General features: G+C 42.7%; 2 protein-coding genes across 2 annotated transcripts; both read left to right on the plus strand.

Moving 5' to 3' along the window:
• Positions 1-2166: 2166 nt before the first annotated feature.
• LOC311117876 (tubulin alpha chain-like) lies at positions 2167-2622 on the plus strand (the record flags this gene model as incomplete). Its single annotated transcript, XM_084192778.1, has 1 exon — positions 2167-2622. The coding sequence occupies one exon, from the start codon at positions 2167-2169 to the stop codon at positions 2620-2622; it is 456 nt and encodes a 151-aa protein (XP_084048904.1).
• Positions 2623-14232: 11610 nt separating this feature from the next.
• On the plus strand, positions 14233-17671 carry LOC311117877 (tubulin alpha chain). The gene is made up of 4 exons (XM_084192779.1): positions 14233-14358; positions 15785-16007; positions 16110-16258; positions 16515-17671. Exons 1-4 carry the CDS (start codon positions 14356-14358, stop codon positions 17490-17492), a joined length of 1353 nt encoding a protein of 450 aa, XP_084048905.1. The 5' UTR covers positions 14233-14355; the 3' UTR covers positions 17493-17671.
• Positions 17672-17943: the final 272 nt, after the last annotated feature.

Consider the following 17943-nt stretch of genomic DNA (forward strand, 5'->3'; position numbering starts at 1 on the left):
AGAGGGAGGGGGGGAGGGAGAGGGAGGGAGAGAGAGAGGGAGGGGAGGAGGGAGGGAGGAAAGGAGAGGGAGGGAGGGAGGGAGAGGTTAGGGAGGGAGAGAGACTCTGTTCAAAAGTAGTGCACTATAAATGGTCTGGTACCATTTGAGACGTAACCTAAGACATGTATTTCTGTTCTCCCTGCTTAGATTCAGAGTGGCATTTAAATGACAGAGTAGGTATCCTGTTGTTATGACGGTAATCCATTGGTCTCCTAACCCCCTGTTTACTCTGCCAGTCCCCCAGCTCACACAGAGCCCTCTTTACACACTCATTCTGCTGACCAAAGGCATTGTTGAATTGTTTAGAATAGTTTAGCTAAAACCAATGAGTCTTGTGGTGGAATTGTCTGGAGGAGTTTTGAGGCTTTGTCGCCAGTTACAATTCTGGATGAAGTTACAATGTGATGCAATGGCGCCACCTTGTGGACATGTACGTTATAGCATCAACCTGTACTGTACGCAGTAGTCATCTGACGTTTTATCTTCATGTTTTTCTAATATAATAAGAATATAATATTGTCTTTCAGTTCCAACCAGTTCAACAACACCAGCAGTCTGGTCTCCAGCATCACAAAGCTGTCTGTCCTCGCCAAGGTGGATATCAGAGGGTATGCGTCTTCTCACTCATTTGAATACCTTAATAATACCATAATCCCTTATTTACTCATTTGAATACCTTAATAATACCATAATACCTTATTTACTCATTTGAATACCTTAATAATACCATAATACCTTATTTACTCATTTGAATACCTTAATAATACCATAATCCCTTATTTACTGAATATCATGAAGTGCTGAGTACATTTTAAATGATTCTGATGATATTAATCCATAAGATCTCTTCAGATGATAGTATGATTGTGTACATAACATAACAGCAATGCAGACTGCAGTACTTAGCAGTTAATTAGGCTAGACGTCTGCCTGCTCAAATCCTAGGAGGGACGTTCAGCTGTTTGTTTTGCCTCAGAGCGAAGAGTTTAGCACCGGAGAGTTTAGCCTGGTTTGCTTCTGTAAACAGACAGACTGGGGAATGAATGAGGCATAAATATTAAGCCACGACACGTGTGCATCCTTGATAAATGCCTGCTTTGCAGAGACAGTACTCATGTCTTAGGAACTCTACCAGTTCTTAGGACAGTCCTGTTGGGAATGTCTTTTTCTATATCCTGAATTGTACAATGTGACTGGAGGTTAACTGTGAAAAACGTCAATAAATAAAATAATAATAATAACAGTACAAATAAAGAAAAACCCTTGAATGAAAAGTTTCTGATATTTTATAGACTCTGGGGCCTTTCAGAACAGGTGTATATATACTGAGATCATGTGACCAAACTTTTGACTGGTACTGTATATATATAGCATCCTGAAAGAGCACATTCTAGTTGTCACCTCACTCAAAACGTCCTATTTTTTGGGTGGCTAAAACCATGATTTGATTAAAACAGTGAAGTGCATTATTTAACCTCCATGATTCCTGTAATGAAAGTGTCTGTGCTGACCCCTGTGTCCTCCCTGAGTCCTGCTGCTGTGATGAGTGAGCCACTCTCCTCTTTCACGCCAGAGAAGAATTGCGTTCTGATCGTACAACATTTCAAAACGCAATTGCAGTTTGATATAGCAACTACAGTAAAGTATAATTGTCAACCTAAAATTCACTAGATTAGATTTCACATCCAAATATTTTGAATCATGCATTCCTGCTTGAACGTGTTAGACGAAACAACTTATTTCTTGAATACCTCAGTAGTCTATTTATCACACTTCTTAATAAAGCACTATATAAATTACTTTATAAAATGATTCCAAATCATGATTTGTCTCCGACCATATAAAGGGCTGGTGCCACCGACTGCTGACACCAGAGGAAACTGTTAGTCTGGACTAGTAATAGTAATTAACATTTAGGGTCAATGGGGTCTCAGGGCAATTTGTATTATTCTGTACGTAAATCTGTGACAGTACGTAAGATCCCACTTGCTCCCCCCCCCGTATTCACTCCCCTCTGGCTACCTCTGCCCCAGTCATCTCCGCTGAGAAGGCCTATCACGAGCAGCTGTCAGTCACTGACATCACCAACGCCTGCTTCGAGCCAGCCAATCAGATGGCAAATACATGGCCTGCTGTCTCCTGTACCGCGGTGACGTTGTTCCCAAAGATGTCAATGTAGCCGTCGCTGCCAACAAAACCAAGAGGAGTATCCAGTTTGTGGACTGGTGTCCCACTGGCTTCAAGGTGGGGATCAACTACCAGCCCCCTACGGCGGTTCCTGGGGGAGACTTGGCCAAGGTCCAGAGGGCTGTGTGCATGCTGAGCAACACCACAGCCATTGCTGAGGCCTGGGCTCGTCTGGACCACAAGTTTGACCTGATGTACGCCAAGCGGGCCTTTGTGCACTGGTACGTTGGTGAGGGCATGGAGGAGGGAGAGTTCTCTGAGGCCAGAGAAGACATGGCAGCCCTGGAGAAGGATTATGAAGAGGTGGGCACTGACAGTGTGGCAGATGAGGATGAAGAGGTGGATATCCATGTTTATAGGCTATCCGTGTTTATAGGCTATCCGTGTTTATAGGCTATCCATGTATATAGGCTATCCATGTTTCTAGGCTATCCATGTTTCTAGGCTATCCATGTTTCTAGGCTATCCATGTATATAGGCTATCCATGTTTCTAGGCTATCCGTGTTTATAGGCTATCCATGTTTCTAGGCTATCCATGTTTATAGGCTATCCGTGTTTCTAGGCTATCCATGTTTCTAGGCTATCCATGTTTCTAGGCTATCCATGTTTCTAGGCTATCCATGTATATAGGCTATCCATGTTTCTAGGCTATCCATGTTTCTAGGCTATCCATGTTTATAGGCTATCCATGTTTCTAGGCTATCCATGTTTCTAGGCTATCCATGTTTCTAGGCTATCCGTGTTTCTAGGCTATCCATGTTTATAGGCTATCCGTGTTTCTAGGCTATCCATGTTTCTAGGCTATCCATGTTTCTAGGCTATCCATGTTTCTAGGCTATCCATGTTTCTAGGCTATCCATGTATATAGGCTATCCATGTTTCTAGGCTATCCATGTTTCTAGGCTATCCATGTTTCTAGGCTATCCATGTATATAGGCTATCCATGTTTCTAGGCTATCCATGTTTATAGGCTATCCGTGTTTCTAGGCTATCCATGTTTCTAGGCTATCCATGTTTCTAGGCTATCCATGTTTCTAGGCTATCCATGTATATAGGCTATCCATGTTTCTAGGCTATCCATGTTTCTAGGCTATCCATGTATATAGGCTATCCATGTATATAGGCTATCCATGTTTCTAGGCTATCCATGTTTCTAGGCTATCCATGTATATAGGCTATCCATGTTTCTAGGCTATCCATGTTTATAGGCTATCCATGTTTCTAGGCTATCCATGTTTATAGGCTATCCGTGTTTCTAGGCTATCCATGTTTCTAGGCTATCCATGTTTCTAGGCTATCCATGTTTCTAGGCTATCCGTGTTTATAGGCTATCCATGTATATAGGCTATCCGTGTTTCTAGGCTATCCATGTTTCTAGGCTATCCATGTTTATAGGCTATCCATGTTTCTAGGCTATCCATGTTTATAGGCTATCCGTGTTTCTAGGCTATCCATGTTTCTAGGCTATCCATGTTTATAGGCTATCCATGTTTCTAGGCTATCCATGTTTATAGGCTATCCATGTTTCTAGGCTATCCATGTTTATAGGCTATCCATGTTTCTAGGCTATCCATGTTTATAGGCTATCCGTGTTTCTAGGCTATCCATGTTTCTAGGCTATCCATGTTTCTAGGCTATCCATGTTTCTAGGCTATCCATGTATATAGGCTATCCATGTATATAGGCTATCCATGTTTCTAGGCTATCCATTGAATAACTGACATTGAATTCATTTCCCAAGAAAAATGCTTTATTATCGTGCCTTTAAAGCTTATTTTCTAAGAATCCTGTGAGAGGCTATATACAGTGGGGAGAACAAGTATTTGATACACTGCCGATTTTCCAGGTTTTCCTGCTTACAAAGCATGTAGAGGTCTGTAATTTTTATCATAGGTACACTTCAACTGTGAGAGACGGAATCTATTGTATGATTTTTAAGTAATTAATTTGCATTTTATTGCATGACATAAGTATTTGATACATCAGAAATGCAGAACTTAATATTTGGTACATAAACCATTGTTTGCAATTACAGAGATCATACGTTTCCTGTAGGTCTTGACCAGGTTTGCACACACTGCAGCAGGGATTTTGGCCCACTCCTCATTACAGACCTTCTCCAGATCCTTCAGGTTTCGGGGCTGTCGCTGGGCAATACGGACTTTCAGCTCCCTCCAAAGATTTTCTATTGGGTTCAGGTCTGGAGACTGGCTAGGCCACTCCAGGACCTTGAGATGCTTCTTACGGAGCCACTCCTTAGTTGCCCTGGCTGTGTGTTTCGGGTCGTTGTCATGCTGGAAGACCCAGCCACGACCCATCTTCAATGCTCTTACTGAGGGAAGGAGGTTGTTGGCCAAGATCTCGCGACACATGGCCCCATCCATCCTCCCCTCAATACGGTGCAGTCGTCCTGTCCCCTTTGCAGAAAAGCATCCCCAAAGAATGATGTTTCCACCTCCATGCTTCACGGTTGGGATGGTGTTCTTGGGGTTGTACTCATCCTTCTTCTTCCTCCAAACACGGCGAGTGGAGTTTAGACCAAAAAGCTCTATTTTTGTCTCATCAGACCACATGACCTTCTCCCATTCCTCCTCTGGATCATCCAGATGGTCATTGTCAAACTTCAGACGGGCCAGGACATGTGCTGGCTTGAGCAGGGGGACCTTAATCCATGAAGGCGTAGTGTGTTCCTAATGGTTTTCTTTGAGACTGTGGTCCCAGCTCTCTTCAGGTCATTGACCAGGTCCTGCCGTGTAGTTCTGGGCTGATCCCTCACCTTCCTCATGATCATTGATGCCTCACCAGGTGAGATTTTGCATGGAGCCCCAGACCGAGGGTGATTGACCGTCATCTTGAACTTCTTCCATTTTCTAATAATTGCGCCAACAGTTGTTGCCTTCTCACCAAGCTGCTTGCCTATTGTCCTGTAGCCCATCCCAGCCTTGTGCAGGTCTACAATTTTATCCCTGATGTCCTTACACAGCTCTCTGGTGTTGGCCATTGTGGAGAGGTTGGAGTCTGTTTGATTGAGTGTGTGGACAGGTGTCTTTTATACAGGTAACGAGTTCAAACAGGTGCAGTTAATCCAGGTAATGAGTGGAGAACAGGAGGGCTTCTTAAAGAATAACTAACAGGTCTGTGAGAGCCGGAATTCTTAATGGTTGGTAGGTGATCAAATACTTATGTCATGCAATAAAATGCAAATTAATTACTTAAAAATCATACAATGTGATTTTCTGGATTTTTGTTTTAGATTCCGTCTCTCACAGTTGAAGTGTACCTATGATAAAAATTACAGACCTCTACATGCTTTGTAAGTAGGAAAACCTGCAAAATCGGCAGTGTATCAAATACTTGTTCTCCCCACTGTACGTAACCCAACACCCAATATATGTAACCCAACATATTTTGTGTCGCCCCTCCCCCTACCTAGAAGGATTACTTAAAAGGTGTTTGAGAAATATTTTCTTATTCAGGTGTATAGCCAGTGAGAACAGACAGTTTGATGGAATACTTGGTTAAAGTAGGAGAGTGAAGTAGTGGGAAGACAACACAGATACCAGATCACCTCGGTAACCATGGCATCCCTCCTCTGTAGTCGAACTAAGCTAGACACATCAGAAGCTACCATAACAGATGGCAATAACTGTCCTCTAAAATACGCTTTTACCTCTAGTCTATAACAAGCATGTTATCACTTATTTAAAAGAAACCATCAAGATATACAGATATAATTACTCTCCTCGTGTAAAGGTATGAATTCATAGCAGAAATCAAAAACATCTTAAAAACTGCGTAGTGACTGTGCGTATGGTAGTTTAACTGAACTGCAGGAGAGGGTGGGGCTGTAAGTTGTAGGACGCTGGAGGGCATTGCAACCTCAAAATCAGGGTGCTCGGCTTCGGTAGGGCAGATGGGGGGGGTGTTTCCTTTCCCCGTTTATAACATCTTCCTCTTCTCTAACTCCTTTAACTCTTCTCCCCCCCCACCACTCTCCCCTCCCCTCCCCCACTCTTCACTCACCCCTCCCCCTCTCTTCCACCCTCCCCCACCCCTCCCCCTCTCCCCATCAATCTCCCCTCCCCCACCCCTCTCCCCTCCCCCACCCCTCTCTCCTACACCATCCCTTCCTTGTTGTTTTCATACCAGGGTTGTTCTTGAATTGCAGTGGCATTTGTGTCCCTTTGCCTTTGCAACCATGAAAAACACTTCAAAATTACAAATAGTTACACATCATACATGTTTTTGTTTATATTGAACTGTTTATCAATGATAAAACTTAATGCATGAATGAAATGAATGAATGAATTACATTTTGTTTTCGTGTCAAATCGCCATCTGGCAGCCCATCCCTTATTTAGCCAAATCATTGATAAACATAGCAGACAAAGTCAGTGATAAGGCGACTCCTTGTTTTACACCCGAGGGTAACCAAGGGAAACCAATCTGTGCGATATTCATTAACATGCACGCAAGCAATTGGTACTTTGTAAAGAGACTGGATTGCGTGATTAAATTTCCCATCAACACCTGTCTTTAACAAACTATAGGCTAAAAGATCCCTATTTACAAAATCAAAAGCTTTCTGGATATCAATGAAACATGCAAAAGTAGGCTTCTCTTGGTGCAATCTATTTCTGATTATTGTACAGACCGAGAAGATATGATCTATACAGGCTCTGGATTTACAGAAACCATTTTTGTTCTTCCACCAGAATGTTTTCATCCTCCAGAAAGGTCATCAGCCTGTTGTTGAGGATGGATGAATATCATCTATAGACCGTACTTAATAAACGTATGCCTCTATAGTTCAGTGGCATTTTTTGAAGATTTGGGAACGTGATTCACTATAGACTTATACCAAGTGGACGGCAGTATACTGTACTCCAAACTAATTTGGAGCAAATCATAGAGGACGTCAATTAATTTAGGGGATTTTAAAACTTTATTAAAATCAAATCAAATCAAATCAAATTGTATTGGCCACATGCGCCGAATACAACAGGTGCAGACATTACAGTGAAATGCTTACTTACAGCCCTTAAACAACAGTGCATTTATTTTATTATAAAAAAAGTAGAATAAAACAACAAAAAAGTGTTGAGAAAAAAAGAGCAGAAGTAAAATAAAATAACAGTAGGGAGGCTATATATACAGGGGGGTACCGGTGCAGAGTCAATGTGCGGGGACACCGGCTAGTTGAGGTAGTTGAGGTAATATGTACATGTGGGTAGAGTTAAAGTGACTATGCATAAATAATTAACAGAGTAGCAGCAGCGTAAAAAGGATGGGGTGGGGGGGCAGTGCAAATAGTCCGGGTAGCCATGATTAGCTGTTCAGGAGTCTTATGGCTTGGGGGTAGAAGCTGTTGAGAAGTCTTTTGGACCTAGACTTGGCACTCCGGTACCGCTTGCCGTGCGGTAGCAGAGAGAACAGTCTATGACTAGAGTGGCTGGAGTCTTTGACAATTTTGAGGGCCTTCATCTGACACCGCCTGGTATAGAGGTCCTGGATGGCAGGAAGCTTATTAGGCAGTTCATCAATGCCAAACGCTTTCCCATTTTTGCAGCGTCAATCACCTTCTTAACGTCTGTCACAGACAGATCCTCATTAAGTAGAGGTTACACATATATAAGAGGGTTCTAACACTGTATTTTCCAGTTTAGTTCTCAGGGAACATCTGTCTTTATAAAATTATTCCTCAAAATATGACACATTTTCGCTACCTGAGAACAAACTAGCAAACCCCTTCTCCCACTCCTTAAGTACCTGTGTAATGTCAGAGATCAGCCCCCCCCTGCTCTTCCTTCTCCCACTCCTTAAGTACCTGTGTAATGTCAGAGATCAGCCCCCCCCCCTGCTCTTCCCTGATTTCCATTGGAATTTTCTTAATGTCGTTTTGGTCCTAACTTGTTTATTTGGCTCCAAAACTGTTGAGGATTTCTTGTCTGTATCTCCTCGAGGTGTAATAACTGCTCTCTCTGATATCTCTGTTTGAATAGGCGCAGTCTCTTATCAAACAACAAGGGGCGGCAGGTAGCTTAGTGGTTAAGTGCCAGTAACCGAAAGGTCGCTGGTTCTAATCCCCAAGCCGACTAGGTGAAAAATCTGTTGATGTGCCCTTGAGCAAAGCACTTAACCCTAATTGCTCCTGTAAGTCGCTCTGGATAAGAGCGTCTGCTAAATGACAGAAATGTAAATGTAAACACATTGTGTTTCTTCTTAAATTCCTTCCTAAAATGTTCTCTTGTATTCCCATCTTTACACTGTAAAAAACAAGTACCCAGCCTTGTACATTACAGACCATAGATCCCGTAACTCCTCATTCCAATAAGGCTTTATTCGGCTTGTAAACTTTCCTGGACTTGGGGATGTATTCTTTATTCGCATAATCTTTTCCCATTTCAGAATATATAATATCACAACATGTTTCATACCACATATCTAAATCAAATGTTGTTTCTTGGCATCTTTGCAGAGTTTCGATGAGTTCCACCAGAGCTCTGCATGCCATTTCAGAACATAGAAAGGCCTTTGGCACATGTATTTTCTTACATTAGGGTATGTATGTTTTGCCCCGAGTGATGCACAGTAATCAAATCAAATCAAATTATATTTGTCACATGCGCCGAATACAACAGGTGTAGACCTTACCGTGAAATGCTGACTTACAAGCCCTTAACCAACAATTCAGTTTTAAGAAATTGGGTTAAGAAAAGATTTACTAAATAAACTAAAGTAAAAAAAAGTAAAAAAAATAAAAAAAATAAAAGGCTTTATACAGGGGGTACCGAGTCAATGTGCGGGTACAGGTTAGTCCAGTCCCTCCTGCAGTAAAGCACCCCCACAGCATGATGCTGCCACCCCCGTGCTTCATGATGCTACCCCCTTTTTCCTCCAAACATAACAATGGTCATTATGGCCAAACAGTTCTATTTTTGTTTCATCAGACCAGATGACATTTCTCCAAAAAGTACAATCTTTGTCCCCATGTGCAGTTGCAAACCGTAGTCTGGCTTTTTTTATGGCGGTTTTGGAGCAGTGGCTTCTTCCTTGCTGAGCGGCCTTTCAGGTTATGTCGATATAGGACTCGTTTTACTGTGGAAATAGATACTTTTGTACCTGTTTCCTCCAGCATCTTCACAAGGTCCTTTGCTGTTGTTCTGGGATTGTTTTGCATTTTAGTCATTAAGCAGACGCTCTTATCCAGAGCGACTTAAAAAAAAATGTAAAAATGATTTGCACTTTTCACACCAAAGTACGTTCATCTCTAGGAGACAGAACGCGTCTCCTTCCTGAGCGGTATGATGGCTGCGTGGTCACATGGTGTTTACACTTGCGTACTATTGTTTGTACAGATGAATGTGGTACCTTCAGGCGTTTGGAAATTGCTCCCAAGGATGAACCAGACTTGTAGAGGTCTAAAAAAATAATTCTGAGGTCTTGGCTGATTTGCTTTGATTTTCCCATGATGCCAAGCAAAGAGGCACTGAGTTTGAAGGTAGGCCTTGAAATACATCCACAGGTACACCTCCAATTGACTCAAATGATGTCAATTAGCCTATCAGAAGCTTCTAAAGCCATGACATCATTTTCTGGAATTTTCCAAGCTGTTTAAAGGCAAAGTCAACTTAGTGTATGTAAACTTCTGACCCACTGGAATTTGTGATAGAGTGAATTATAAGTGAAATAATCTGTCTGTAAACAATTGTTGGAAAAATTACTTATGTCATGCACAAAGTAGATGTCCTAACCGACTTGCCAAAACTATAGTTTGTTAACAAGAAATGTGTGGATTGGTTGAAAAACGAGTTTTAATGACTCCAACCTAAGTGTATGTAAACTTCCGACTTCAACTGTGGGTATACTTGACTTAACAGATTAGTATAGAAAGAGGATGCATCTCTACCCCATGTGGACTGTTCAGATGGCAAATAGCAGGAAAACACAACAAAACAATAATCTGACTCCCTATGTTCAAAGCGCAAACCAATAATTCCTTCTATGGCTTCATCAATCATTTGAATGTTATATGTTTTCATCATATCAGACTTTACCCATATCCCCACTCCGCCAGAGTCCCTGGGGGCTTTCACATCAGTGTTTTCTGTTGTGTCCATACCATACATACCCTTCAATATCAATAGTTTCTTGCCGACGCAAATGCGTTTCATTTATTGAGATAATGTCTGGGTTTAATGATTTTAGCATTGTTATTCGTAATTTATTGTTCAAGGTAGTCCACCTGTTAACATTCCAATGCGCTATTGAAAATCGAAACCCCTCAGTATGTAGTAGGTCTGTCCACCCAATGTCCTTATCCACGTTGTCCCTCTGGTTGATCTCGTTTCATGACCCGTCCTTTTATGCCGCAATGCATTGTTTAAAGAATTTAGGGTAAGCAAATTGGCTTTTCCTAGTAGTCATGTGTAGAGTTGTAGTGCCATGTTTGGGGGATTTAAAAGATATCTATCTATTATTTTGAATGCTAGAACAAAAGTGAACCAAAGTATTTAATAATATAATGTTTGTCCTTCAGTTTTAGGTGTAACGAAAATCACTCATTACAAAGATCACTCATTACAAGGACCTTGAGCATTCCCTCCAGTGGCAAACTGTTATCGGGGGAGGGGTCTATATTAAAGAGAATTCTTAGCTAATCACACCCTTTTAGTATGTCATACATTTGATAATTGTGGTCCTCTGCAGCTCAATTGGTAGAGCATGGCGCTTGTAACGCCCAGGGTAGTGGGTTCGATCCCCGGGACCACCCATATGTAAAAATGGATGCGCACATAACTGTAAGTCGCTTTGGATAAAAGTGTCTGCTAAATGGCATATTATTATTATTATTATTGGCTGTCTAAATCCAAAGGGTCACTTGGTGTTAGTCAATTTAAATGTAGGGGAAATAACCTTGCAATTAAAATGATTGCTCACAAAGGCATCATGCCCATAGGGGGATTTGTCCTGTTAAATATACAGTTTATATAAAACAAGCTAGCTACTCTAACTTGATTGGTAGCCTGAAATGGCTTCTTGGTAGCTAGTTATGAGGATGGGAGATTGGGTACCTATCTGGGCTAGCTAAAGCTAACTTCATAAAATTGCTAAGTGTAGTTTTACAGAGAAAAACAAACAAAATACATGTTTTAATTTAAGTATGTATATATATATATATATATATATATATATATATATATATATATATACACTGCTCAAAAAAATAAAGGGAACACTTACACAACACAATGTAACTCCAAGTCAATCACACTTCTGTGAAATCAAACTGTCCACTTAGGAAGCAACACTGATTGACAATAAATGTCACATGCTGTTGTGCAAATGGAATAGACAACAGGTGGAAATTATAGGCAATTAGCAAGACACCCCCAATAAAGGACTGGTTTTGCAGTTGGTGACCACAGACCACTTCTCAGTTCCTATGCTTCCTGGCTGATGTTTTGGTCACTTTTGAATGCTGGCGGTGCTTTCACTCTAGTGGTAGCATGAGACGGAGTCTACAACCCACACAAGTGGCTCAGATAGTGCAGCTCATCCAGGATGGCACATCAATGCGAGCTGTGGCAAGAAGGTTTGCTGTGTCTGTCAGCGTAGTGTCCAGAGCATGGAGGCACTACCAGGAGACAGGCCAGTACATCAGGAGACGTGGAGGAGGCCGTAGGAGGGCAACAACCCAGCAGCAGGACTGCTACCTCCACCTTTGTGCAAGGAGGAGCAGGAGGAGCACTGCCAGAGCCCTGCAAAATGACCTCCAGCAGGCCACAAATGTGCATGTGTCTGCTCAAACGGTCAGAAACAGACTCCATGAGGGTGGTATGAGGGCCCGACATCCACAGGTGGGGGTTGTGCTTACAGCCCAACACCGTGCAGGACGTTTGGCATTTGCCAGAGAACACCAAGATTGGCAAATTCGCCACTGGCGCCCTGTGCTCTTCACAGATGAAAAGCAGGTTCACACTGAGCACGTGACAGACGTGACAGAGTCTGGAGACGCCTTGGAGAACGTTCTGCTGCCTGCAACATCCTCCAGCATGACCGGTTTGGCGGTGGGTCAGTCATGGTGTGGGGTGGCATTTCTTTGGGGGGCCGCACAGCCCTCCATGTGCTCGCCAGAGGTAGCCTGACTGCCATTAGGTACCGAGATGAGATCCTCAGACCCCTTGTGAGACCATATGCTGGTGCGGTTGGCCCTGGGTTCCTCCTAATGCAAGACAATGCTAGACCTCATGTGGCTGGAGTGTGTCAGCAGTTCCTGCAAGAGGAAGGCATTGATGCTATGGACTGGCCCGCCCTTTCCCCAGACCTGAATCCAATTGAGCACATCTGGGACATCATGTCTCGCTCCATCCACCAACGCCACGTTGCACCACAGACTGTCCAGGAGTTGGCGGATGCTTTAGTCCAGGTCTGGGAGGAGATCCCTCAGGAGACCATCCGCCACCTCATCAGGAGCATGCCCAGGCGTTGTAGGGAGGTCATACAGGCACGTGGAGGCCACACACACTACGGAGCCTCATTTTGACTTGTTTTAAGGACATTACATCAAAGTTGGATCAGCCTGTAGTGTGGATTTCCACTTTAATTTTGAGGGTGACTCCAAATCCAGACCTCCATGGGTTGATAAATTTGATTTCCATTGATAATTTTTGTGTGATTTTGTTGTCAGCACATTCAACTATGTAAAGACATTTTTTTTAAATAAGATTATTTCATTCATTCAGATCTGGGATGTGTTATTTTAGTGTTCCCTTAATTTTTTTGAGCAGTGTATATATCAGGCTATCAATCACTTTAGAGTAGCTAGCTTGTCTAACTATTTCAGCTGGCATATCTGTTGGCTAGGTTGGTAGACTTTAAAAAAGCAAGCAATAACTAAATGTACTGAATAAGACTCACATTTCTTTCAATCTTTTACCCAGATTTGAGCAGAGATGCAGAGAAGCATATTTAGTTTCTTTAAACAAAGAACCACCTGGCAGGAGGATACAGCCAGCTCTAGATGTATGCTTAGATAGGCAGAAAAATAGACATATACTGTATTTTACATAGAATTAAGCTTATGACTCTAAATTTTGGTGTTTGAAAAATGCTAAATTTTCCAATTTAGGAACGGGGGGCCTAACCCCCCTCCGGACCAATACCCATCCATCTTCATGTACTTTGTGCCCCCTCAGATTTTTGGGCTGCTGATCATATCACTTTAATAAATACTTTTTAAAGGGATAAATTCCTTAGATTTGAGCATCTGTAGCCTCCATTTAACAAAATCCTCAAAAAACTAAAATGTCTAATTGCTGTTACCACTCCTACTGGTGGCACAATGTTATCATAATGGTCAATATTTTTTAAAGTCATTAAGCTGGCATATTAGTTGATTTAGACCAGGACGATGTACCCATGTGGCTCAGTTGGTCACCAAGGTTGTGGGTTCATTTCCCACGGGGTTCAATATGAAAAAGTCAAAATACAGTCATTTTTTACCTAAATGCCATTTTAATTTGTTCAGCCATCCCTATGGGAAAAATTAATGGGGAAAGAATAGGGTTTTGGGATATACGCCGAAAATAAGGTCTGAGGTTAACACAGGCTTAGGAGATCTGATACGCTTTGGTCTATGGGATAATATCAGTCAGTTCACATGACCTTCATGAATTATAAAGCCTTTATGTGATTTATGCTTTTTTATTATTACATAAATGCTTCGAAATGCACAAAAAGTTACGTTAGCTGATGAAGATTATCTCATATAACAAAACGTATAAGATCTCCTAAGCCTGTGTTTACCACATAACACATTTTCGGCGTTTATCCGAAAACCCTACAAAAACGCTATTCATTTTCTCCATAGGCTATGTTCAACGAACCACGGCGGAGTTAGTGCCTACAAAAAGACGCCATTACTATTTATCTCTAAGCTAACGACCCACCAACAGTGTCTCCCGCCTACCAGCCTGCTGTAGCTTCCTGTCTGGCTGTCTGCTTCCTGCCTGACTGGCTGCTTCCCGCCATATAAAACCCCCACCTCTTCCTTTCTCCTCCAGTTCTGCCTTCTCCTCTGAATCCTAGACGTCAGCCTGTGAAGGAAAAGAAAACCAGACAAAATGGTGAGTGCTGACGCAGATTATAAAATCATTTATGTATTTATTTCACGTGCTATTCAAACGAAAATGACAGGATTAGATTAGATAAGGCTGAAAAACATGTGGACGATGGATTCTGTTATATAAAGACCATGTCTGAAATCTGTTTTGCCTACTAATTAAAAAACGTCACTTAGTACTAATCGTTGTATATAGTATTTAAAACGTACTGTTTAGTAAAACCCAATGCAGTAAGAAACACATATCAACATACTAAACTCACCCATCCTGAGAATGTCATCTAATGCGCAGTTGCGTTGATTCCCGCCCTTAACTATCACGTTATCAGCGGATTGTCTGCATTGCCTCTTCTTCATATGTCGATTTTAGTGTGCTATGTATACAACAGATTAAGGGTAAATGTGATTTAGAATAATTTAGGTTAAATTATTGTATTTTTATTTTTGTCACAGAATCTACAGCCGTACATCCAATGTGGGTCAGATATCAGTGTTCAACTCTCTGAGTCATTGTTCTACTTGTTGATAGACTATCCACTGTTTAAATAAAACACCTCTTAGATACAGGACAAAAACATGAATTGCAGATTTTTGTTATTATATTAGAAAAAATGTACTTTCTTTTTTATGAGATTTCGGCACTTCAAAGAGGAGGATGGCATGAAGCTAAAACGAGGAGAAGCAGTTTGGGATTGTAGCCATTTTCTGTGTGAGAGAAATCTATCGCTGTTTTACACTGCAGTTGGTGCGCAGCTTGGACCAGAGGGAGGGAGGGAGGAGAGGAGACAGAAGAGCGAAAAGGAGGGAGGGGGAAAAAATAGGAGAGAGGAGGAGGGGTGGCTCACAGGAACAAGGCACACCTTTTCCTCTCTGGTCCTCTGCTCTTAAAGATACAGGGTCATAAAAAAACGATCTCTTGTCAAATGGCAGAGGATTTGCGAGATGATTTACCCAAGTGTCATAAACCCAAGATGGTGGCCAAGCAGAATAGCCTAGCCAATGGCCGCGTTCGAGAGCATCAAAACAACTGCAGGCGACTGCCTGATCTACAAGTTACCTTTCGTCATAAAGGAGAAAGTAAATGGGGGAAGAATAGGGTTTTGGAATAGACACCAAAAATAAGGTCTGAGGTTAACACGGGCTTAGGGGATCTTATACGTTCTGTTCTGAGGTAAGTCAGTTAACACAACCTTTATGAAGCCTTTATGTGCTTATTTTTTTATTATAACCAACTGTAAATGCTTCAAAATTCACAAAGTTAATTTAGCTGATGAAGATTATCTCATATAACAAAACGTATAAGATCTTCCTAAGCCTGTGTTTACCACAAACTTATTTTCGGTGTTTATCCAAAACCCCTAAACATTTGCAAAGGCATTATTTGATTCAAGTTTCCATGTCGTTGATCTCTTGTACCTTCTCTTTTTCAGCGTGAGTGTATTTCTATGCATGTGGGCCAAGCCGGAGTCCAGATGGGCAACGCCTGTTGGGAGCTGTACTGCTTGGAGCATGGGATCCAGCCGGACGGACAGATGCCCAGTGACAAGACCCGTGGAGGTGGAGACGACTCCTTCAACACCTTCTTCAGTGAGACCGGAGCCGGAAAGCATGTCCCACGTGCCATCTTCGTTGATCTGGAGCCCACTGTCATCGGTAAGATGAGACTCCTCTGAAATCTTTGAATGAGTTGATTTGATATTCTGTCACAAGATATTCCAAATATTAGGATATTCTCAATCTACCTTTGTCTTTCAGATGAGGTTAGGACCGGTATCTATCGTCAGCTGTTCCATCCCGAGCAGCTCATTACGGGTAAGGAAGATGCTGCCAACAACTACGCCCGCGGTCACTACACCATCGGCAAGGAGATCATTGACATCGTGCTAGACAGGACACGCAAACTGGTGAGTCATCCATCATTTTTGAAATGGGGTTCTAACTAGGGTTCTACAGGGAACCTTTTTCATTCAACAAGATTGTTCTATGTTGTTTTTTTTGTGGGTCAAAAGGTTTGACCAGGAACATAAAGGGTTATTTTACAGGGACAAGTCGAAGAACCCTTTTATGGTTCTAGGTAGAAAATGCAAACAGGTTCTCCATTTTATTCTTACTAGCGTAACATCATATTTAATAATGTTATTGTACCATTTCTCCATTCAGGCTGATCAGTGCACTGGGCTCCAGGGATTCCTCATCTTCCACAGCTTCGGAGGAGGCACTGGCTCAGGTTTCACCTCCCTGCTGATGGAACGTCTGTCTGTCGACTACGGAAAGAAGTCTAAGCTTGAGTTTGCCGTTTACCCAGCTCCCCAGGTGTCCACAGCAGTGGTGGAGCCATATAACTCCATCCTGACCACCCACACCACCCTGGAGCACTCTGACTGTGCCTTCATGGTGGACAATGAGGCCATCTATGACATCTGCCGCAGGAACCTCGACATTGAGCGTCCCTCATACACCAACCTCAACAGGCTCATTGGCCAGATCGTCTCCTCCATCACTGCCTCCCTGCGATTCGATGGAGCCCTGAATGTTGATCTGACAGAGTTCCAGACCAACTTGGTGCCCTACCCCCGTATCCACTTCCCTCTGGCCACCTATGCCCCAGTCATCTCCGCTGAGAAGGCCTATCACGAGCAGCTGTCAGTCGCAGACATCACCAACGCCTGCTTCGAGCCAGCCAATCAGATGGTGAAGTGTGACCCTCGTCACGGCAAATACATGGCCTGCTGTCTCCTGTACCGTGGTGACGTTGTTCCCAAAGATGTCAACTCTGCCATCGCTGCCATCAAGACCAAGAGGAGTATCCAGTTTGTGGACTGGTGTCCCACTGGCTTCAAGGTGGGTATCAACTACCAGCCCCCTACGGTGGTTCCTGGAGGAGACCTGGCCAAGGTCCAGAGGGCTGTGTGCATGCTGAGCAACACCACAGCCATTGCTGAGGCCTGGGCCCGTCTGGACCACAAGTTTGACCTGATGTACGCCAAGCGGGCCTTTGTGCACTGGTACGTTGGTGAGGGCATGGAGGAGGGAGAGTTCTCTGAGGCCAGAGAAGACATGGCAGCCCTGGAGAAGGATTATGAAGAGGTGGGCACTGACAGCGTGGGAGAAGAGGATGAGGAGGGAGAGGAATATTAAAGGGTTAAACAAACTAGGTGTTAGCCACCCTACATTCCAACCCTGACTGTTGGAGGCCTACACTTAACATGACAGCAACACATTCCCCACTGCGGTGTTAACAGTCTCTGCTACATCTAGTCATGTTCTGTCTGTATTCTCAATAAACGCCACGTCTCTTGTCTAGACGAAAAATAGAATGTCAAATGAGTTTGTTTTTTTGATATCTGTTGGACTTCTCGCAAAGGCCCCCTCCTACGGCCGTCGATTTTTATTAAGCTGCGCAAATACTGCTGTAGCCTACTGAAGTGGCACAGGTAAAAATCACTGCATTTGTAGCCTAGGAGTGAATCATTCAACTATCAATATTTTTTTTGGGGGGGGGGTGGGGGAATCTATTGATTTTTGGTAGTGATTCAACCCAACATATATTTCTGCTGAACTTGTACATGAATGCTGATTACAACTTGAT

Source organism: Coregonus lavaretus, assembly GCF_964263955.1.
Source record: "Coregonus lavaretus genome assembly, contig: HAP1_SCAFFOLD_2300, whole genome shotgun sequence".
NCBI lineage: Eukaryota > Metazoa > Chordata > Actinopteri > Salmoniformes > Salmonidae > Coregonus > Coregonus lavaretus.